The sequence below is a fragment of the Amblyomma mixtum genome, chromosome 7, assembly GCF_055824585.1.
Source record: "Amblyomma mixtum isolate Tamu chromosome 7, ASM5582458v1, whole genome shotgun sequence".
NCBI classification, from domain to species: domain Eukaryota; kingdom Metazoa; phylum Arthropoda; class Arachnida; order Ixodida; family Ixodidae; genus Amblyomma; species Amblyomma mixtum.
This window is the reverse complement of record NC_143018.1, coordinates 35832147-35856825: the sequence shown is the minus strand read 5'-3', so window position 1 is coordinate 35856825 and position 24679 is coordinate 35832147. Positions and strand designations below refer to the sequence as shown.

General features: G+C 44.2%; 1 protein-coding gene across 1 annotated transcript in view; it reads left to right on the top strand.

The window, feature by feature from the left end:
- LOC149335660 (mutS protein homolog 4-like) overlaps nt 1-23222 on the top strand; it is a 43796-nt gene extending 20574 nt beyond the window's left edge. Inside the window, exons 12-23 of the mRNA XM_089553853.1 lie at nt 1784-1796; nt 1895-1940; nt 2652-2776; nt 4904-4998; nt 6556-6603; nt 7478-7645; nt 8682-8754; nt 12116-12180; nt 14095-14165; nt 15975-16099; nt 18704-18804; nt 22381-23222. Of these exons, the coding sequence (XP_089409979.1) occupies nt 1784-1796; nt 1895-1940; nt 2652-2776; nt 4904-4998; nt 6556-6603; nt 7478-7645; nt 8682-8754; nt 12116-12180; nt 14095-14165; nt 15975-16099; nt 18704-18804; nt 22381-22581 (1131 nt within the window). The 3' untranslated portion in view covers nt 22582-23222. The remainder of the gene's footprint in view (nt 1-1783; nt 1797-1894; nt 1941-2651; nt 2777-4903; nt 4999-6555; nt 6604-7477; nt 7646-8681; nt 8755-12115; nt 12181-14094; nt 14166-15974; nt 16100-18703; nt 18805-22380) is intronic.
- The last annotated feature ends 1457 nt before the right edge of the window (nt 23223-24679 follow it).

Sequence of the window (24679 nt, the reverse complement as noted above, 5' to 3'; positions counted from 1 at the left end):
CAGCGGTGAGGGTAATTGCGTTTTTGAAATTCTAAAAACTTATATGGCTATTATTAACGACCGGCTACAAATCTCTTATTACAACTAGACAACTAACTCTACTAGTTAAAAAATTAAAATATTAAAAGTTAGTTAACCAGCTTACTACCTAAGATGATTCACTGGTTTTCTGGTGTCTGTCAGCACTGGTAATACTATGCCGCAAAAGCTATATTTTTACTAAGAAAGCCTATTTCTGAAAATTTTTTAGTGTTCGCTGAAACACCCAGTATGTTACTTAAGACACATTTCTGATACAGCTACCAACTTTCAGCATTGCAAAATCAAGGATTATACACTTTTCTTGGCTACAACTAGTTTACTAGGCACATCTTGTTAGAAGAAGTTTTCGTAGATGGCACCAGCCATCGATGGAATGAGGAGAACAGTGCTCCATCCATCCAGGCAAATTGTCATGTGATCGAACCATTCGGCAGTAGGTCAGTTATGAATGCTCCCCCCCTGTAGGCTTCCGTTCACTACCAGGAAAAGCGGTTGCCGAGTTTAGTGTGACTGAGGACTCACAAAAAGTCTTCAATTTAAGTTATAGACACTGCCCAGTGGGCATTGAAACTCCCTTGGACGTCGTGCAGATGTTCAGGTTGTCTGCAGGATGTCCATGGGAGGTTCAGAGCCCATCGGGTGCAGTAAGTTTGGGAACAAACAGTTATAGGTGTGCCGCCACGGTGGCTCAGCGGTTATGGTGCTCGGCTGCTGGCCCAAAAGACGCGGGTTCGATCCCGGCCGTGGCGGCTGGAATTTCTTTGGAGGAGAAATTCTAGAGGCCCGTGTACTGTGCAATGTCAGTGCACGTTAAAGAACCCCAGGTGGTCGAAATTTCCGGAGCCCTCCACTGCGGCGTCTCTCATAGCCTTAGTCGCTTTGGGACGTTAAACCCCATAAACCAAACCAGTTCATAGGTGCGGTGTTGAGGTGCTGGAAGAAAGCAATGTTGATTAGGCAGCAGATGCAAGTTAATTGATCAGCTGAAGTCAAGAAGAGGAAATGCACATGGGCAAGGAAGGATTGGGATCCTAAGGTTGATTCTAAAGATGGCGCAAAAGAAAAACAACCGGACAGGCGCCAGACAGGCGTTGTTTTCTTGAGCCTTTTTTGTCCCTGTCCCTTATGCGCCGTCTTCAGAATCAACCGTAGCTATGAACCAACTAGCCCAAACCAAAGTACTTGTTGAATGGAATGCAGAGAACAGATAAACTGATGGACACTTAGGGTAATGCAGTGGATTGCGAGATGGGCAGGTGTACGGGTGTACAGTGGAGAGTGAGGTGGACACGTGAAATTAGGAAGTTTACGGAGTTAGTAGGATAGCAGTGGCTACTGCAGACCAGGGATAAGTGGTGATAATCAGCACAGGCCTTTGTCTCCTGCAATGGACACAGCTGGGTGGTGATGATTCAAGTGAAGGAAAAAAGCGTTGATGTAGCAGGTTCATGTCGCTATGTGTGAATGTAGCACAAAAGTCACGTTGATAATAGTGACCACATTATTAAAAGGGGGTAAAACTCTACTTGAGACCTGTTATATGTTTCCCACAAGGTGCAGCGGTGTCCTTGCATGAATTTAATCAAGTTTGCTCCTTGGCACTTATCAACAAGAGCAAATCGATGAGATTTACATGCAATCAATGCCTTTCACTTTCTTGCCAACTCATTCTTGGCTAATATAAGCTTTCATAATTTCTTTTTTTTTCATCTATGTACTGCCCTGTTCTCCTTGGACAAAGATCAAGATGAATGGTAAGAATACCGCTGATGTTTCCTGAGAAGTGTGCAGAATTGTGTACGTTATCATTTTTTGTTTGTTTTTTTTGCCACCTGATTACCTTAATTTGTAGATAGAGCCAGAGAAGCCATACATGAAATTACCCGTCTGAGCTGGAGGTAAGTTACCACTTCTTCACCCCGGGATAAACGCATCTCTGAATATTAAAGTTGCTCATAAGCCTCCTTAGAAAACTAAACTATGTTCTATATCTTATGCATGTCCTGTGATTTCTATAGGTGGAGCGAATATAGTGTAAAAAGAAAGGGAGAGTACAAAATAGTACATAGAACATAACTGGTGCCTGTGCTATCCTTTCTGTGCCGGTTTTGAACCAGCCCAAGAAAACATGTTGCTGTAAGCAGTACGGGCTGAGTGTTCTCTTCAAGTACAATTCAAGTACAAGAGGGAATTGGGAAACTAAAATCCACCAAACCCCTCTGAACTGGACTGCATATCTCAATCTTTAAGCGTTAGTTCCTGTGTGAAATAGCTGCATTTTAATACAGCAGTAATATTGGACATGAAGCTGCTGTGTAGTTTTTCATGTCTGTGGTAACCCTAGATGACTGAGGTGTTTAAATTGTTTTGTTTAAATAGCACCCTTAAATTTATTAAACGTGAATCCCTTGATGGAATCGCTAGGTTACTTATTTGTTACTTTTCAGTCTGATTATGGTTTGAAAATTCAATATGTGGCTTTCTTTATGCCTGCTTTTCATCACATGTTCCTATACATGCAGTTACAAAATATCTTGTAGCCTATTAGGGGTTTTTCATTTCTCTTAACAATTCTCTCGCCTCTGACGTTGCACCGCGTGGTTTTTCAGTGTCCTGACCTCTGTGCTGCATGACATTGTGTTGAACATCGGCTGCCTGTACAAGCTTGCAGAGGTCATCTCTAACATCGACTTCCTCCACTCCCTGGCCGAGGCCTGCACGCTGTCCGACTATGGTGAGCAGTCACTGGAGGCATAACTTCTGTGGTACATAGCCAAGATCCTGTCTTCAGCAAGAAATCACGCTAACATTCAAGCAAATTGCTGTGCCAAGGGTTTAAAGCCACTGGGAGGAAGCCTTTCAGTGTAGAGGGGAGGACTGCGACCTGTAAATACACGCTGTAGAAATGTGGTCATTTTTTCTGAAGTGTTTTGATTGTGCAAAGGGAAAATTGAGGACCAGCACAGAGCTAGCACACCGCTTGTACTTGGTGCACAGCTGTTATATCATCTGTGCAGTGATACCGAGCTCTTTTGCTAGTAAAACTGGTTAAAAAGAAAAGTGGCAATGAACAGGTGGGATGACATTGGCTATATATATGTGTACGTTAGTATATATATGAGTAATATATATATACATGCAATCAACAGTGTGATGTTTGTTTGTTCCTGCGCTGTCTTCTTGTGTGTAAAAAGCTCAGATTTCTACATCATTGCAAACAGCAGATTAGAGCATCCTGTGCTCTTCTTAGTATATGATGTAAAGCTGTACTTTGTAGTTCTCTTTTATACCAGGTGATTTCTTTTTAAACGTTTACAGTTTTTTATTTTAACAACTTGGAGGCATTCATGCAATCTGTGCAGGGGGATTGTACATCAAGGCGGACATTATATACTAGATAGAGCTCAATAATTAGATGATTAGTTAGCTAAAATTACCTAATAAACTTTTTTAGTTTTGATTTTAGGGGGAAAGATTATATTGTGAAAATGAGTGCCATCAACATCGAAGGTGAGCCCACTTTTTAATTTTTCTTAATCAGCAGTGTGGTTCAAAATATTGAACGTAAACAATACACATTTAAAAGCTCATTTGGTTGGCTTTTCTGCGTTGCATATTTGTTAGGTGGTGCCGTTGTGCCTAATGTATTCACTGAAATCACATTAACTGCTTCTTTGTCTTAAAATATGCAAATGCCCTCTGTATTTGCTGCATTAGAAATGCGAGCGACACCACTTTGTAATTGTGCAGTGCGGAGAAGCCATTTCATTGAGCTTTCAAGTGCGTATTTTTGGCATTCATTGTTTTGAACCACATTGCTGATTGAGAAAATAACTGAGCTCGCCTTCAGTGGTGACTGCCTTCGATATCGCTTTGTTATCTTGTCCCCTTAAGTCAAAATTATAAAAGCTCATTAGTTAATTTTATTTAATTAATTGTCTAATTATTGAGCTTTACCACGTACATAACATCCATGTCATTGTACAGTCAACTTACTTGCACAGACCGCACCAACGTATCTGTCACAATTTTATAAATAAAAACCTGTAAACAAAATCGCCGAGTACATCGGGTGTTTCACTTGCAATGTGAGATGTTTTTTTTTTTTCGGCACAGCGTTGTTGGTGGTATAGTTCAGCAGAATACTGCTAAGTGCTAACTATTAGGCTGGTTAACTAATCTTGAATAGTTAACTGTGTATTCGAATGTAAGTAAGTAATATTCACACCAGTTTTTCGAACTTCGGAAATGGAGTTACCTTCGGTGCTGTGGCCCAACATATTTTGCTAAATTGCACTTAAACACATAATCTTTCGAGAAGCTTACAGGCATAGCAACCGCTTGAGCGCTTATAACTCGCCGAAATAGCCAAAATTAGTTGGGTTACAACGTCGAAGATAATTGCGTTCTCGAAATTATAAAAACTGACATGGATGTGTTATGGTAGGCTGCATACCCCTCAATAAATATGGAGACTAGCAGTAATAGTTAAAAGGTCAACTAATCAATATTTGTTGACCAGCCTACTAGCTGGCACACCTTAGCTGTATTCTGATGCATTACAACGCTGACGATGCTATGCCGGGAAAAGCACTCTTCTAAATCAAAACTCTTATTTTTAAAAATTGCAGAACATCTTAGGTGAAACACCTGGTGTACATATTTTTAATGTTTGTATGTTCATACGTAACCCCCCCTTGCTCAGTGACCTGAAAAGCGTAGTAAGGTGCAATTAAGAATGTTGCTGTGATGCATTGTTACTACTATGGGATAACTGTATGAACCAGTGAATTAAAACATGCATCTGCTTGGCCCAATACTTCACATACATCATGCTTCCCTTTTCTTTCATTCTGTGCAGTTTGTCCAGAGTTCACCGACACCCTCTGCATCATTGAGGGCCGTCACCCTGTGCTGGACAAGGCTGGAATGCGCACCTTCATCCCAAATGACACGGTGAGGGGGATTCCTAATCGTCATTCTTGTTTACGGACAGAGACGGAGCATGATAGCACTTCAATGCACGATTGTTGCCATGTGGTTACTTCAGTCTCACAATTAAATAGTTTTGGTCAAATGTTTAGGGGAATCCCCCAAGGTGGAGTAAATTTGTAATAAGGGAGTAATTACTCATTGGCATCCACCCAAGCGCAGTCATACGGCTACAAAGGAAAGCCGTACAGCGTTCTCAGAAACTTCGTAGTTAAAGAAAAATTCGTCCTGGTCCGGGGTTCGAACCCGGGACCACCGCTTCACCGGAGCAGTCGCTCTACCAATTGAGCTAACCGGGACGGCAAGCTTATGGTAGGGCGAGAGCGAATTGATCAATAACTCGAAGTGGGAAGTGTGTTGGTCAGATGTTTACAAATTTACTCCACCTTGGGGGATTCCCCTAAACATTTGACCAACACTGTTCCCACTTCGAGTTACTGATCAATTCGCTCTCGCCCTACCATAAGCTTGCCGTCCCGGTTAGCTCAACTGGTAGAGCGACTGCTCTGGTGAAGTGGTGGTCCCGGGTTCGAACCCCGGACCAGGACGAATTTTTCTTTTCTGAGAAAGCTGTATGGCTTTCCTTTGTAGCCGTATGGCTGCGCTTGGGTGGATGCCAATGAGTAATTACTCCCTTTTAAATAGTTTTAAGGCACAAGAAACAGACAACACATAGGTAGGTGACAGGACGAAGCGCCAACTTGCAACGTCGGCAGCAGTTGGAAGTTGACGCTTCGTCCTGTCACCTACCTATGTGTACTGTCTGTTTCTTGCGCCTTAAAACTATTTAATTGTGAACCAAAACCAACCAGCCCAGCAGCAAGTGCCCTTAGACTATATTTCTAGTACAGTGGGTCCTTCCTTTTGTGTGTCATCTCCTCCTTTCATTGATGATTGTATCACGTGTCGTCACCAACACTTGTCGTGCAAGGACAGTCAGTCGCCTTTTGCATCAAGAACGGCTTAAACAGTTGGAAGTTGGCGCTTCGTCCTGTCGCCTACCTACGTGTCTTATCTGTTTTTTGCGCCCTAAAACGATATAATTATGAAGTGATATCGCTCTTCACAATGTTTTCACAATCGGTTGGAAACATGATAGCCTGTCAGAGCCAAAAAATTTGTTCACATGCTTAACCTGTGCCTTGCACAAGTCTCAGTTGTCTCACTAAGGTTGAAAGAGTGCCAGAGTAACTACACTAGTACTTGTGTGATGAGGGTTGTTCCGCATTACCTTTCACTTGGAGGCAGGTGCTATGGTTGTTGCTTGCATAACAAGGTGCGGTTCATGTATACTTCATTTATAAGTCGCTTTTTCATTTGGTGGTTTGACAGCAACTTTAGTTTGCCCTACGGATTTGTTGAGAATTGCTAGAGACCAGAAGGCATCACAGTAATTTAACCAGCAAAATTTTTATTGCCTTGGAACTGACATGACATGCCAGGAAAGTGTACATCTAAACTTTGCAGCTTTTGGTCGTTCTTTTTTTTTTATGTCATGTTAAGATTGTCTGTTTTTTCTAGTATGCAAGCCCACATCACAGTTGCAATGTCATCACCGGACCAAACATGGTGAGTTTGGAACCTGCAAAGAGTTGCTAGCTTTGCTCGAACACAGATGCCAACTTTTCTCAAATAGAGACTATAATAGGATAGGCTTTGTAAATGAAAAATTTGTTGCCATGTTCACAATAACTCTTCAGTGACCGAAGCAGACGCATATCGCTGACTGCTGTTAGCGACGTCATTTTGTCATCTCACAACAGGGAAAAAAGAGAACAGTATGAAAGGTCAGCTCTGATTGACTTTAAAAAAACTTAAGGGACTTGTAGGCATCACTTCATGCATATACTATTGTAGAGTCATGCAAAGATATGAGCAGCCTGTGATGTCATGTACTGTTAGTAATGTAACGTTGCATCTTCTGGACCAATGTATAGTTTCTTCCGATTGATTGCGCTGTATAAACGTGCTGCATTTTTCTGGCTGTTTTCAGCAGTTGCCTATTAAACACGACACTTTCCCTGTCACAGCTGGTGTAATTCATCATTTGCCATGCAAAGCAATGACTGGAGTGAGGCTTCACATGCAAGCAGCAAAGTGACACAGAAAGTTTTGACACTTTGTCAGCAGCTCCCGTGGAGTCTGGAGTTTGAATCGCATTGGCAGGAAAAAGTTTTTAAACTTGGAATCCATATCTCTCAGCAATAATTGCACCTTTCACTGCCGGGCAAGCAGCAACAAAGCCACAAAATGCCAAATTATTGGATTTTACTACAAAAAAATTCGATAGCACTGTCCTTAGTGTCATGGTGACACCTCTTTTCCTGGTACATAATTTTGTGGAACTCTGCTAGGCACTACCCTTTTATATTTTTTTGTCCTGGCCGCCAAAAATGTGTGCCTTGCTCTTCTTACCTTTGCATCATTAACACTACTCTTTCAGAGCGGGAAGTCGACGTACCTGAAGCAGGTGGCAGTGCTGCAAGTGATGGCCCAGCTGGGCTCTTTCGTGCCTGCGAAGTACGCATCATTTCGCATTGCCGACCAGATCTTTGCACGCACGGGGCACCGGGACGACATCGAGACCAACTGCTCCACCTTCCTCATGGAGGTCTCTAATCATCATCGCCTTTCTCGTTATACCCTCGTTAAGAGAGAGCGGCAGGCGCAGTGAAAACGAAATCATCTGCAGTATGAATGCAAGGGTTCGGCATTAGGTCATTACTCAAACACTGTTAGTGTCGTTCAGTTTGATGTGACATCTAATGCAAACAGTGTCGTGTGTCAGTAGCAGTGGCAGTGCGCGGTTAGGCACAAGGCTGCATATTCGTTTCTAGTCATGACAGGAGTATGTGGATGGCTGTGAAATGCAGGAACGTTCCAGGAACGTGAAATGCAGGCCTGAAATTAATCTGGAGCCTTAGTCCACTCCAATGTCCCTCATTGTTGGTGCATGGTCCCGTGGTTTGGGGTGCATGGTGAGCGATCCCAATGCGTGGTATCACTCTTGGTGTCCAGGGGTAGGGGGTCGGGGAAAGGGATGGGGAACAGGGAAGTTAGTGGCAGAGATCGTAGCGGGCAGGGCTGTCTCCCCCGCGCCCACCACAATTACACCCTCCCTTATAGCTAACTAGGGAAGACGCATCGCAGGGAAGAAAACCTTGGGGGCAAAACAGGGCGGGTCCCCACAGGTGTAAATTATCGATCACATAGGCACAGTTTACTTGTTACTGATCCTTTCTTCATTTGAAGCAAACAGACATGCAGCCTCTTTTTTGTGTTCTTTTCTTTAATATTTACCACAGAGACCTCAGCAAGTTGTACTGCATAGGTAGCACAATACTGAAACTACGCTTTCAGCCAGTGTGTTTTTTGTTTGCCTGCCCCCAGTTTCATTGGCGTTCATCTCACAACACCTTTAGAGCTGTGTCAAATCTTGCGCCGTGGCTCCTCAATAAATCAGCATTTCAGAGAGAGAAAAATGTCATACTCAAATGTCCAGGCTGCATTATTTACACAGGTTGTGGTGGCCCTATGTGAACGTCTCTCTTGGCGGAAGGCTTGTTTGTGTTTGTTTTAAAATGTTACTCTGCTCCAGCCTTCTGAAGGCAAACATGACAGCTGCTGTTTATTCCTGTGTTCCCTAGATGCGGGAGATCAACTACATCCTGCAGAACTTCACTGACGAGTCTCTCATCATCATCGACGAGCTTGGAAGAGGTTGGTATGTTGCGCTCGCAGTTGGGCCACCACTGCAGACAGTGCAGCTTTTTGTAAACATTTTGTTGTTTCCTTTATTGTGTGCCTTGTGTGTCTCAGCACTAAATAAGTTGTTTTGCAGTCTGCAACTTGTAAATTACGGACTACTTGTCACTCTTGTTCCAAGATAACGCGTAGAAAAAAGACAGGATATGTGGCGAGTCTTTTCCTGGACAGGATTTGTGCTCTTGGTGTTGCATGTGTATATGTTTACAGGAAGATAAGAATTATGGAGGTGAGAGGCTCAATAGGGCTTGTACAAAAGAAGCCAGTGGTGAAAGCAAGGAAAGCGTAGAGAAACATTTGTTGTGAGGAAGGAAAGTAATTTAATCATTTTAAATAGCTACCTTGACAAAGCAAAAGAAAAGACCAAGGGCGTATTTGATACCACATAGGGCAAATGTTTCTCACAATTGCCCCTTGCCACCCTCTTGGGTGCTATGCCTATCAATTTACAAAGGAATAGAGGGGACCACCGAGAGAGGTGAACAAGCACATGATATATCAAAGGTCTCTGGAAGTTAGCCGCTCCTTGCAGCACCATCAACAGTTCATGAAGGGAACAGTCACACTAGGAATGGATAACACGGATTTATTCTAAAACCCCGCAGTATGTGAGGTGAATTGAACTCCCAAACAATTAAGGCCAATGTAGTGGGCAAGGTTTAATGCCTCTGTGTAGGCTTTACGGGTTATCATGTTTATGTCCTCTGCTATAATGAGCGACTCTAAAGCGGCAATACGGAACTTTGTGCAAGGCTTCGTATGTAATACAGCATTCAAAATTATATATCCAAATTACCACGACAGAGTTTAAGACCAATAGACCGATTTCACAAGCAGTTGCGCTACGCCACCGCCGCCGAGATGCACTCTGGGAGTTGTGGTACTCCGGCCGGCGGCCGCGTCGGCGCGATGCGTGGCGCACGCGCAAGAAGCAGCCCTGTTTGCGTCGCCACACGATGTTTCTCTGCATGAATGCTAGATTTGCGGCACTGTGGACACCTGAGGGATGTCATGAGCTCCGACAACCGTGCGAAGCAGAGGGTCCCGGATTTTCCGTTTTATAGAAGAGAAAAAGTACCCAAGACATTGCGTGGAAGCTGTTCACGAAAGACAGGGGAAGAAGTCCTGTTCAGTGCATTTAGCCGTATTGTCCCTGTTGATCAGTGGACATTGAAAAAATTTCAAGTTCTGAAGCTGTATGAAATGTCTTTTACGCGCCGCTCAGCTTTGAGGCGGTCCCTTAGATTGTTAAAAAGACGACGATCGGATTTGCCTTCGTGCTGCGTTGTCAAGCCGTCCTTGCAGAGATTTCTGCCCGGTGCAAGGTTGTAAGGGAACAAGTGTGCTCAGATTTATTGTCATATTCAGGAACCCACAATGTTCTTTTGATACACGTATTCACTCCTGATGTCTCGAGCTGCCATACTAGCGAAAATGCTTTCTCTATTTCACGGAATGAGAAAGCGAGGCTATAAAACTAGAAATGTGGAATAATTCCAGCTCACTGGTCGTTGAGCATAAGTGGCATTCCAGTATCAGCCACATACCATTTATGCCGGGATATCATCCACATTTTGCCCGTTGTTTTCGAAAAAAAAAAGGCCATCTACTGTACTCGTACTGCGAAAATAGCGAGAGTGAGTCGTACGGGAGACGCCCTGGCAGAAGATTATATTAACCAAAATAAAAATAATTAGTGTAGCAATAATCAAAATAAAACTATTGGTCGCGAAATTAAAAACTCCTAAACCCTAATTAAGCGTATCAAAAGCTCCCCGATTGGCTTGTCTTTTTCTCATTTTGTACTGAACACAAGCATTTGTCACATCTCCATTTAGAAAAACGGCATAGCTCGCTCGAATGCTCATCTTTCCTGCTGGTGACCCGCCGAGCACGTCGTGAATACACTTATGTGTTGATGTGAATAAAAAAAACTATCGCATGGCCAGTTTTCAGCAAGGGCTATGACGAAAAAATAAAGACAACAAACGCTGTGTGACACGTCTATAGCGAATGCCTCGATGAATACAGCGAATACTGGAACAGCTAAATGTGGTGGCAAGAAATGTATATACTGTCCGAAGACGTTAATAAAATCGCGTGCATCGCTATGCGTTGAAATATACTGCTGACAAAATTAACGAAAGCGGCGGTCAAGCGCGTTTGCATCGTCACCTGCAGCATTTTCCAAAGCAAGGTTCTAGTAACAAGCGGAGCGTCGGCACCACGTTCACTCCACTTCAAGGGGTAACTGACCACCCTTTCTGCGCTGCTCCTACCGCGATCAGCATTGCACCCCTCGAAACTCCGCCGTGGAGCCTCTTTTTCCTTTATAGAGCTCAACACAATAAACGAAACTGCGGAAAGTGCGGCCGGGTATAATGCTTGTCAAGGAGCAAGGTAATGTGGGCTGTCGTGCAGACGACGCCACGAAGGACTACAACCAAGATGGCGGCTGGCTACTTCCGGTAAACGCGCGCATGCGCAGTAGGCTTTGTGAAATCGGTCTATTGAACTTGTTTGGGCTCCAGCTCACTCGGGCAGTGAGGGAAACGAAAAAGCCAACTAAGATGCCCGAGAATTCGTTGGCCGAGCAGTGGGCGATTCGGCTTTTCATTCGGCCAAAGGGAGAATGGTCTACTACAATGAGATTACCTCCCACTACAGAAACAGTAGGCTTAAATTACCTCCCCCTCACTCCTCACTCAATATAAGGCAAGGAGTAGCCTGGAGGCAGTTACAAACAGGAACCTTTATTAATCCTTACTTTTCCAAATTCACCCCAGATGAATTCAGACAAGACTGTGATAAGTGCGGAGCACCCAAAGCTGCTCTCATATTATTTTTTAATGCCCTGCGGAGAACTTGCGACTCTCCAACCTAGAGCAGTGGGAGACTGTGTTCTTCAACTCGGACCCCAGAGGTACAACTTCGTTTGACGGGCAGGGCCAAAGAGGTCACTGCAAGGCTGTGCTGTGTAGCCACCTGACGTCCAGTCTGGAAGAGAGCTCACCGTGACCTATAATCCAAATATCCCATGATTCACTTCCTTACACTTTCCGATGAATAGAGTTGTTCTACAATTGAGGCTTGCTTTGCATGTGTTCAGTCAAGGCTGTCTTCTTCATCTGCTCCCCTTCTTCCAGGCCCACCTTTCTTTCTTTCAAAACCATATCAAAAAAAGGTGTCAAGGTTGCACATAACGTCTTCACATTTAAGACCATCGAAGAAGAATCTTCAATTCTGAAATGGATTTTCCACATTAAAATTGTGCTGCAGGGCAGAAGTAACATGCATCTATTCTCTTCCCCATTAGGCACCAGCGAAGAGGAAGGCTCGGCTATGAGCATTGCAATAACTGAGAAGCTCATCGATTCCGACGTGAGTTCATTGAGAACTAGGAGTCTCCTAACTTGCACCCTAATGTGAACACGTAAACAAATCTGTGCATGTATGTCTTTGTTTTGCATGCCAGCATATTCTGATCATTTATTTTTGCAACCCGTAGCTCCTCATTTCTGAATATGTCAGTGAATATGTAGTTCATTTGTATATGCATATGAATGTGGCCATTGTACTTAGCTGTCAATATATACCTCTTTCCGTTATACTTCCTTACTATTGCTTTCATCATTGTTTCTCCCTTCCTATTTACTACACTATCTCTTATATTCCCGCCAGCTGCAGGTCAGGTGGGTGAGGAATATACAGCACTTTCCGCAGCTGACACCCATCTTTTTTCCTTTAGTCCTTCCTTTCCACTGTTTTTTTCAGTACATAAATTACACTGCTGTAGAAACGCGTTACTACGTTTTTCGCAGGATCGCGGAAAAAAAACTGTTGTTCAGGAAATGTAGCACCGAATACAGTGTGTGAAAAATGCGCAGGGCATCCGATTCCATTGTGTCGGCAGCACGATAGTATTAGCAGCTGTTGATGCCTTTACCGGAAATGACATCACTTCCCTCCAGCCAATGAGCAACTTTTATGACCAATGACACAGTAAAAAATTGTAGATCATTGCCTGCCACTTCATTTTTTGTTATTTATTATAAGATCAACTTACTTCTTTGAAATTTGCAAGGCTTCTTGGCTCTCGCAATCGTTCTGCATGCACAGAACTTTCGAAACGCCCTGCATTGACCCGCCCGCTGTCTGAGCATGCTAAGAGGGCGCGAACGAAGACACTTTTGCGCTGTTTTAGCAACGGCCACTTTAAGCCTGAGCACAGTTGGAATCTAGAAATTGTGTCTTTTATTCAGCAGACAAGAAAAAAAAACGTATGACAGAAAAATAACCTTCGGACCCAACCTGCACATGCGCATATCGTACATAAGTAATTAGCTGCCAGCGGGCAGTACATGTCTCGCACCATAGTTTCGTTTTTGTGCCGTTAGTCGTTCGCACTCGCGTAAGAGGCGTTGAAACTGCACCAATGGCCACAACAGAAATCATGCTGGCCGTAAGCTTGCATGGCACTGACGTTGGCGCAGCGCGCTGGAAGACGGTGGCGGTCAAGCTTCAATGTACTGGAGACTCTCGCTGTAGCTTGCTTGCTTTCACAATTCCGTGCATGCTAAACATAGGCTCTTAAAATACCAACACAGAGTAGAACACGCTAGGTGGCATTCGCGCCATACCATGCGGGAACGTTGCCACAATTGGGAGTGTGTATTGCATGGGTTTCTTTAGGAGCTAAATAGGATAAGGCCGTGAAAACATAGCAGCCAGGGAAACACAGCTTGCGGGAACGTAACAGCGGGGTTCTACAATACATCTGTGTTTTATCTTACACGCTCAACTTGGAAATGACATACCACGATTGACAAGACACATGCGACATCGCTGCATTTGCATGAGCCGCTGTTCTTTCACATTATTTTTATTTGACGCACCAATATAGACCATGCGCTCTGTAAATTGATAGCATGGTGTTACATTTGGTGGTTGACCTAGCAAACAATACATGCCCTAAAAACAAACGTGCGAATGTACAAGCCAACACAGATGGAAATGTAAGCATCTTATCTATGACTAGGAGCGTTGCATGTCCTTTCATTGGAATTAGCTTTAATTTGAAACGAATGGAGGCATGCTTTTAGATCTCTAACGAGGGCGAGGAGGACTTTCCAGCTCTGCTTTTCAGCAGGCAAGGAGGAGCTGAGGGGGTCGTGTGTGATGTTCTCATTCTCACTCACAGGTTGATGTCATAGTAGTGCCTGGGATTCTAGAAGTGTTGTAACAGGTGTTGGGAGGAAGCCTTTTTTTTAATGCATTTTTTTCTGCATCTTTCAGGCATTCGTGATTGTCGCCACCCATTTTGACATGATGACACAGCTGGAATCCATGTACCCGCACGTCATAAAGTAAGTGCAGGCCTTCTGTAGTGTAATACCCGAGCTAGTTAGTAGTGTGGTTGCTCAAATGAAACCAGGATTAGCTGCGAATAAATAGCAAAGCTGCAGTGGTGGACTGCAGTGGTGCACTGCAAATAGCAGCAGTGCACCACTGGCACTTCAGTGTTCCACACGATTGCTCGTTTTATATGTATATTCGCTCAAATATTAGCACGAATATTCGATTCATATTTGATTAGGTTTTTAGCTACACTATTCATATTCGATTCAGTTTGGAAAAAATACTATTCGCACACCCCTAGAATTTACGCATGAAGTAGACAGAAATGACCGCTATGCTTGCAGGCGCTGCTCAGGTAAGCAAGGAGTTCTCCACTTCATAAATGTTTGTACAGCACAGTCGCACATGACACTGCTCTCAGTGCAGGCACGTATGCAAAACCCTCTATATTATTTCACTATTCGCATCGTGTGTTACACAGGGCCTTCAGTGCAGCAGTTTTCGTGAATCGCTCTGCCCACTCTTGGAAATGATCTGTCGTTATCGAACCCGCCAAGTTTTTGCGGGCACCTGAAAGCAGCCTCCCCCGCGTGCGCACTGGAAACTGTTATATCCAGCGATGTCAACGACAGCGGCCGCATCCGATAGTGTTTGACTTATTTTAATTTTTTATTACAATGTTATATCATACCACGGCCAGTTGGTACCATACATACATTGAAAACACATAGTGGCAACAAATAACATAGAGGTGCCGACATATATGCAAATACGACAACACAGTAAAGAACAGTCTTGTGTAAAGAACTAATTTGCTGTGCAGAAACCACATATATGTAAGCACTCACAAGAAAGGGTGAGGTGAGTCGTGCAACAAGGAATTCCATTCAGGTGTTGTTTTGGGAAAGAGTGCATTTTTGTGCATGTTAGTTTTTGTTTGTCTCTGACTACTCTTGCCAAGAAGACGAGTCTTTTTCAAAATAATCTGATTCTTTTGAGCCCTGAACTGCGTTTTAGTGTCGCCAGTTGCATTCAGTGGGTAAGATTACGCCGCTGCGAACCTCTCGGCCAAGTCACATTGGCCGTTCTCAGCATAACTACTCACAAACAGAAGCTTTCCATCGTTTCATGGGGCCGTTTTTTCCTTCTTGTTTATGATGTCATAAAATAACCACTGTGTGTCATCACCAGTACGCTCCTCCGCCAGTGGCACCCGTCAAAATGGCGGTGGGAGCGTGGCTGCCATGCACAAATGGCGCATATGGACGCGACCAACGTTCTTAGACAGTTTGACGCGGCCATGGTAGGCGAGAGGCGTTGCTGCCGCAGACGCTACTCGAGGAAAAAAAAAATTATTGTTTATCAACAAATGAAAGATGCGGCAACTGTCTCGCTTCTCGGTGGACACCTCAACTGCGCTCTGAGGGACGGGAGGAAGGTAAGAGTGAAAGAAGAAAGAGAGAAAGAGGTGCCGTAGTGGTGGTCTCCGGAATAATTTCGACCACCTGGGGATCTTTAACGCGCACTGACATCGCACAGGACAGGGGCGCCTCTTGTGTTTCACCTCCATCGAAACGCGGCTCCCGCGATTGGGTTCGAACCCAGGTACACCGGCTCGGTAGCCGAGCGCCCTAACCACTGAGCCACCGCGGCGAGTCAGTGAACGCTGTTACCGCACCCCAGTGGGAGCAGCGCCACAAGGGAGAGGGGGGGGGGGGGTGGCATAGTTTTCGAAAGTGTGAAGGTAGAAGAGTTGCAGCTCGTGTCCCTGCAGAGCCGAGACGAACGCTCTCATAGACCAGCTCCGCGTTCCACAGCTACCACATGGAGGTGGAGGCGGGGGGCAACAGGAACAGCGGCGACGGCGACTCTGCGGGCAGCACCACCAGGCTGCTCTACACGCACAGGCTGGCCAGGGGGACATGCATGGAACGAAACTACGGTCTGTGAGGCTGCTTTCCTCTTCCCCTCAATGCATGCATATGTCACTTATACGTACAGCATCTGTGTAAACATCATACTTGTGTCCTGACCTGAAATGAAGTGACAGCCGCGAAAAAAGTCGAATTTCGGTTTGTGCTTGTTGGTCGTACATATAGTGAAATGAGGCTGTGTAGGCTGTAGAGGACAGAGAAACAGCAGACAGATCGAGCGGGGAAAACTGTCGGCAATTTATTGGGGAAAAAAAAGGAACATTATATACATCAGCTGTGACAGAATGAACCTAGCGTAAACAAGGTGGGATCATTATACCTTCGTAAGAATATGTGAATCTCTGCCTCAGCCTGTGTACGAGGAATTTGTTTATCTGAGGATACAGCCATGCATGGCGAGCAGACAATGGCACCCTCACGAGGGCGTCTTAACCCTCACTTCATGACGACTTTAGTGGTTGAGGTAGGACTGGCACAAAATAATTAGTGAGGATGAAAGCAGAGCTGCTGAGGTGAGGATGGAATTCTGAAGCTATACTCCGTGACTACTTTTCTTGGCAATGCGGTTAAAGCTACAGAGCTGAAATACGCAGGCTCTTCCTTATATTGCCAAATATAGTCACCAGTTACAGCTAATATGTCTAATAATGCTTCTTAGAGCACATTGCTGACATGACGGCAAAGTTTTAAAGTTACAGCTTCACGGGAAAGAAAGGCAGATTCTCGTGTTACTTTGAATTTTAGGTTTTTGACACTTTGGCCCGGCTGATGGCATCTGGTCTCTGCACGGTGTTCCCGGGTCATACGGAAGAAAAAAAAATGCTTTCATGAAACGACAGAGCGGGCGTCGCACAGCGATGCGGGTGTCAGGTGCTTTTTTCATAGCACCCGTGTGAGCGCGGTGCAAGTAGGAAAAAAAAACTGGGAGGGAGCATCACGTGACATTCTTGAAGCCTAGTCATAAAAAATGTAATGGAAAGCATCGTGGAAAAGAGGCCCTCACGTGACAAGGCAGCGGTAGCTAGCCAGGTTTCGCTTTCACTCTCTGCGCAGCGTAATGCTGTGCACCCGTAGACACGGTTAGCCAATGCCTCCTAAATGGGTTAGCAGTTACGGTTTGGCCCTTCTACAACCCTAAAATTACTTGCGTTGTAGCAGTGATCAGAATGACACTTCTGAACATTTAAATACTGATATGTTTACGGTGGGCTACAAACCTCCCATTAAAAATGAGGAACCTGAGTATGAAAGTAAAGTTAAAGCGCCAAAGACACCTAATATGACTTAAATGTTTTCTTCTTTCAAGCGATATGCGTTAGAGATTAGAACATTAGGTATTCGCCTACGACCACTAAGTAACTTAATGTATTCTATCGTGCTATTTCGGTTTCATCAGAAAGTTGTGTGGGCAGATGAGATCAAGAAGTTTGCAGAGATACGGTGGCCTCAGCTGGCAAAGGACAGGGTTAATTGGAGAGACATGGGAGGGACCTTTGCCCTGCAGTGGGCGTAGTCAGGCTGATGATGATGATGGTGAACCGACCGATGGCTGCAACATATGTTTAGGTCACATGGGGCACTAAGCTAAAATATAAACACATGCATAGTTCTATTTTACTACAACTTAAGCCTTAACTTACTACACTTACTTAACTTAACTTACAACACTTAAGCCAGCTTGCTTCAAGATTTAGAATGACAATAAATTACGTATCAGCAATTATATAGTTTTTTTTTCCTGGCTCACGTGACCTAAACACCAGCTACACATTACAGCCATTGTTCAGCTGATGAAGGCGGAGCTAAAACAGCAACAAGAAAAAAATTTCACTTATAAATTATTTAGCATTCATAGATGAATACCATGGAGGGACCTAAGTTTACTAACGTCTAGCACATCGTTTGAAAGAAGAAAACGTGCAAGCAAAAATTTGGTGCCTATGCTTCTTTAACTAACTTTACCAGCCTTAATCAAACACATCTTAGCTGTATTCTGATAAACACCACCACTGACAATTCATTGCTGAAGAGCATTCCTTTAGCTCAAAAAGCCCATTTTTAAAAACAGTCTTAGATGAAACACCCTCGTAATATCAGCTCTTTTGATTTCCTCATCCAGTAGCGTGTTGAGTGCGTGTTCTATACAGTTGTTACTCAATATAATCGGCGCATGTAAAATATCAGGAAAAATAACTTGAATGTTAAAATTGCTGAATGTGAATGAGTTCTTCAAAATACGCTTACCGTATGGCAAACGCAAGGAGATGCAGACACAGTGGAAACCGGAAATGTCTAAATTGGGGGGCCACTGAAATGATAGTTCGGGGGCGACACACCTAGATCTGGTGTCATTTGCGTTCAGACATGCGAGAGGTGCAGGGTTCGATTCCTGGGACCGACTGGGTTAAGGTTCTGTTTAAGGAAATGCTTGCGAAAATAGGTCTGCGTTCACACCAAACTACTTAGCCTTGGCTCTTTTTGGTGAAGCTGCCTTTGCATCATTAACATCGGTCATCATCGTTTGTGTTCAGATTTGATGACTAGACACTACCAGGATAGACGAGACTTCAGAAGAGAATTCAAAAGTTAATTTAATGCTATTTTGCTTACAGGACTTAAGCTGGCGGAAGTATCGCAGATACCCTGCGACGTCCTGACGAGGGCCTACGAAGTGTCCGAGCAGATATCGGCCAACCTTGGAGATGATGAAAACGTATGGATGGTTCGACTTCATACTCGCAAATGGTTTTCCATTTTTGTCTGTGTCCTGCATATTTGTATCATTTGACATTTGTCACGAGATGTGGCGCCATCTCTGGAGGCTGAACACACATTGTTGTACACACTGGTTGAACACACATGCATGTGACCGCTGCAGGTGCATGCAGCTCACTATACCGCAGGCATCATACGGATCTGCGAGGCGCCAACCGGGCATGCAGTTTTCGAACTTCTGAAAACTCACACTGGCTGTTACTAAAGGCCAGCTACAAATCTCCCATTGCAGCCAAGAGTCTAATTGTAATAGTTATAAATTAACTATTAGAAATTAGTTAACCAGCTTACTAGTTAACATGATTCACCAGTTCGCTGACGTCTGTGCCAACACTGGTATACTGCTGGTACTCAAAAGCCAGGCTTTGTACTTCAAAAGTGCTATCTTTATCTTTAAAAATTATTTGCGGGCTTCCCTGGACCACCCAGTATGCTCTCCAGGTTAGCAGAGTTTCACAGAGGCTTGCTTTTAGATTTCTGCTGCATCCAAATTTTTGAGGAAAAGCTACATATCCTTGCATGTGGAACCTAAGCTTGCATCAGTTTGCTTAATTTTTGCTGTTAAACTCACTTAAATGCAAGCAAAATGTTATCCCAGTTAGTGAGTGAGCTTGTTACCAGTAAAAAAAAGTTGAATATTTGTTATGAAGAAAGGAAAGGCACCGTAAATTTCTCACTTCTCAGTGGACACCTTCATCACCATGTGAGGGAACGGACAAAGGAGGGAGAGAGAGAAAAAAGAAGGAAAGAGGTGGTGTTACTGGAAAGAATTTCAACCACATGGGGTTTTTTAACGTGCACTGGCATCGCACAGCACATGGGCTTCACTTGCATTTCGTGCCTCCATCGAAATGTGGCTACAGTGTCTAGAATTCTCTAGTTGACTACAGCTTAAGTCTGCAGTGAAGCTCCGCCCACATTCGGGATGGCCAAACAAAATTCTTCCGCGACAAAAAAGTATGCAGTCTGTTGTTAAAACTTTTCTTCATACCTAATAAAAAGCTAAACACAGAAAGAAAGAAACAATGAGCTTTAGACTTATGATACATGGCTGGTTTAACAAAGGCAAGCATTAAAAAGCTTATTTCGTTTACTGTTGTGATCGGTCAGCGAAATAATACAGGACGGCTCAAACTGTGTCCCATTGTTAATAACTGCTGTTTTTTTTTTTTTTTTTAAGTTGTGCCACTTTAACACAGCCAGAATTTGATCCCGTGTGCTCAGGCTCGACATCTGAGTGCCGCATTACCATATCGTGGATCGTCTTCATTAGGCCTGTCTCAGCGGGACAGGGTCAGAATATACTTGCCGCGGCACCATCTATTGTAAATACAGCACTCACCAGAGCTCTTTCTTAATTCTCGTCGATGAGAGAAAAAAAGCTTAAAGTGTCTTTTCTGGGAAAGAGTATGACTTTCTATTCATATTACCTATACCGTGTGGTCAAAAAGAAAGCCATCTTTTCAAATCCTCTTTTAGTGGACAATGTTGCTGCCCGTAACACCGACCCTTGGCTCATTCCTCATTTTCGCACCAATTATAAATTGCGGTCCATAAAGCACAATCTACCTGTTATATTAAATTGCCATAAAGATATGAATAACTTTTCGCGCAAAAAGCTATACGAATACTTCAGTAAATTGTAATTGCCTTCTGCCTCGCATTTTGTGGTTATACAGTGAAAGCTCGTTAATTAAAAACTCGATAATTCGAATTTTCGGATAATTCGAACAACACTACTTGGTCCGGCCAAGCTCCATAGAGATCTGTGTATAAAAAAGCCCGTTAATTCGAAAGCGAGTCGGTTCCGTTACGGATAATTCGAACTACGCGCCACCGCGTCTGGGCGGCTTGGCACACAGCATGTGGCCAAAAAAAAAGCACCTCCTCCGCATAGTTAGAGGCTGCGTATGTCCTAAACGGGGACAGAAGATGGAACTAGATAAAACCTTGGAAGAGTGGGTAAAGCTTAAATGGCTCCATCACTGGCGCGGTGGCCTGCGGCACCGGAGGGAAGGGGTGGCGACCGCGCTGGCGGCTGCCTACCCTCTTTTCCGCCCAACCTCCGCAACTCGCAACTAAATGCTCATTAATTCGAGCCCTGTTAATTCAAAAATACGGATAAGCACTGTCAGCGCGGTCCCAGCCAACGCCCATGAAGGCTATGACTTCGGACGGGCGCTACAAATTACGTGCGAAAAACTTTTTTTTTCTTTGCGAGTGTCGTCCATGCTTCCACCCATCGGTCGGTCGCCAATGGAAGCGAAGAAGACGCCGGCACAAGCGCTGGCACTCTGCCAAAGTTCGCTTCCCCCTTTGCTGGAGCTAACGTCAAAAGTGATGTTATCGCTGCGCAGCATCTTGGCGCGCTGCCAAGAAATGCCTTGTGGGCCGTGACGGTGCCAAACGGAGGGAAGCGTTAACGACTGACGCTTTTTTTTTTTTTTCAGATTCTTAGGCAAAAATCAGGGGTGGGTGGGTTCATTATGTGAGTGGGTTCGTTGAGTAAATACCCTACATACACCATAATGCAAATGGTTCTTGTCGGTTTATTCGCGGCCATTCGATAATTCGAACATCGGATAATTCGAATGATTTTCCCGGTCCCGTGAAGTTCGAATTAATGAGCTTTTACTGTATAGCTATGTATATGTGTCCTCTTTTGTCTGCTTTGTATATATGTATGTACTTTTTATATGTATATGCTCTGTTTAATTTTGTACTGTATGGCATTTCTCTGTATATTCTGCCTGTCGCTGCTCTGTAAACGTCTCTGGGACTCAGTCAAGGCCCAGTTAGTCCTTTTAGCCCAGAGAACGTTCCAGTGTATAACTGGAGAATAAACTGAATTGAATTGTACCCTGGCCATAAATGCAGGGGTCTCCTGTGGCGTGATTATAATGTCACCAATGTTCAAACTCCCCGCCGCGGTGGCTCAGTGGTTACGGCGCTCGGCTGCTGACCCGAAAGACGCGGGTTCGATCCCGGCCACGGCGGCTGAATTTCGATGAAGGCGAAATTCTAGAGGCCCGTGTGCTGTGCGATGTCAGTGCACGTTAAAGAACCCCAGGTGGTCGAAATTTCCGGAGCCCTTCACTACGGCGTCTCTCATAGCCTCAGTCGCTTTGGGACGTTAAACCCCAATAAACCAAACCAATGTTCAAACTAAGCGTTGAATAGCGGTACCTTTTTTCTTATTTGAATATTGGGACATGTAAAAAGAATGTAGGGGTGATTAGGCTTTCCAATTAATGAACCTGTATTCCATTGTGCCGTACTGTTCTGACAAAGCCGTAAGTAAATTTTTGTCGGTGATACGGTAAGCACTGACACAACTGTCACAGTAAAGCATACAAAGACAGCTCATCGTACATGCCAGCCTGAGTTGCTGTTTGTGTGTATCTCTGAAACTTGAGAAGTAGCATACTGCACCTGCAAGAAAAATGGTCAACTCTTCATCGATGCTTTGTGGCCACTTGAGAGATTACATAATCTTCCGTTTAAAAATTTCCAGGGTCCGCTATACGAAGACGACGTAATGCGAAAGCTGGAGCGAGCCGAGATTGAACTCGCCGGCACTCTCATGGTCCTGGCGAAGCACTCCAAGCTGGAAGGCGAAGAACTGCGATTGCGCTTGCTCGAGGAACAGCAGAAGGCCCGGGAATTGATGGAGCTCCGCAAGAGCTTGGAGGCTGGCCACTTGGACACAGAATAACGAGCAACTTGGCGTCAAAGTCCTTAACGGATCTCTTTTGCACCCATTGACCGAACATAGTTTTTCAATGCTAAAAGTATTTGACAAGCTATATGTTGAGCATTTCCAGTGACTTGCATCGGTTGTTTTTTTGAGTTACCAGTATAACTTAGTTCTCACAGTTGACGTTGTCTCCCTATGGGTGTGTTAAAGGTATTTGATGCGCTATGTGTTGAACTTTCCCTGTTATTTGCATCTTTTTTTGGGGGGTTACCATCAATACTCATTGTTTGTTCATACTATGTTTGCGCAACTCGTGCTCTTTCCTAATGGATATTTAAGCAGCTGACGCCAATGTGCTTTTTCCTTTCCTTGAAGCTGAGCTGACGGTATGTAGAACATTTCTTTTGCTGGTAGATTTTTTATTCCCGTGGATTTATTCAGATTAGTTTTCCTACCTTTGCTTTGAGAGTTTATGGATTTTTTTTGCTTTTTTTCCGGGATAATGAAGGTCTTAGTCGTGCGACATCTTGTTTGTGTGAAAATTAATGTTAAAGTAAGATATTTTTTGTTACTTTAATTGAAGCTATTCTTGCAGGCAACCCAGCGTTTCTGAACAGCACTGGGTAAACCTGAATGTCACAGCAAGCAGAATTGCCCAGCCATGAATGTATAACACTCCGATTTCGTTGGAGATAATGCCTTAAAATTTAAACGCACATCCTCTGAGGAAGAACTTCACTTGTCAGAGCACCAATGCAGTAATGATAAGCTGGAGCCATATTTTTGGAGGACACGGATGCACCATCAAAAGAGAATGGATGCTTGTGATGTCCCGTTGCAAACATGCTCATCCTGCTCACATCTTTGGCTGAAACCCGCGCTTTGCATCCTTTGAGGGTGAACATGTGGCATACTTGCACATGTGTCCGCTTTGGAAGAACGAAAAGAAATGAACATGCGGACACATGCGTCCGCTTTGGAAGAACGAAAAGAAATACTAGCTCTTAGGGTCAAAGAAAACATTGTCTTTTGTTAAAGGTGCACTAAAGAGGAATTTGAACTCGTCTTTTTACCACGGGAACACGATCTACATGTTCCGAGCATTCTTAGCAACTTCGAATTATTGGCCTTTGCGGCTGATTTACATAATTTAAATCGGATTAAACGTCTCGGCTCCCGCCATTTCTTTAACTCACCGCACACGGTAAGAGGAGTCGACTAATGCATGGAGTGCCTTTCAGGCAGTCGCGTGACGGCTTCGCTTTTGCTTTTATTTTGCTAATAAGGGAGTAATTACTCATTGACGTCCACCTGAGTGCAGCCATTCGGCTACAAAGGAAAGCTATACAGCTTTCTCAGAAACTTCGTAGTTAAAAAAAAATTCGTCCTGGTCCGGGGTTCGAACCCGGGACCACCGCTTCACCGGAGCAGTCGCTCTACCAATTGAGCTAACCGGGACGGCAAGCTTATGGTAGGGCGAGAGCGAATTGATCAATAACTCAAAGTGGGGACAGTGTTGACCAAATGTTTAGGGAAATCCCTCAAGGTGGAGTAGATTTGTAATAAGGGAGTAATTACTATTTTGCTTTTTAGATTTCCATGAATGAATAGATCCAGTCAGAGGCTACATAGCCACAAATTGGGCCCACAGAAATAAAAATACGCGTGGACTCTTTGCTTTCACCATCGCTACGTATCACTCCGCCGATCGCAGAGTGGAAAGCAGCCACGGGACTGGCTGAAAGGTTGGCTGACTCCTCCTACCGTCAGCGGCTAGTTTAAAAAATGGCGGGAGCCGGGACGTTTGATCCGATTTAAATTAAAGAAATCAGCCGCAAAGGACAATGATCTGAGGTTTCTAAGAATGCTCGGAACGTGTAGCTCGAGTTCCAGCGGTAAAAAAACGAGTTCAGATTCCTCTTTAGTGCACCTTTAAGCAAGAGCATGGTTGCCGCTAGTCCACAAAAAAATCATGCTCCAAAATAGCGACTATAAGGGAGTGCCGTCAGGGGTAGGAAACTATAGCTAGTTTCGGTTTCAACTACTTCATTGCACCTGGCAACTGGAGGTGAACAGGTACTTAACCCTTAATCTGCCACTCCCGAGATAACTCGGG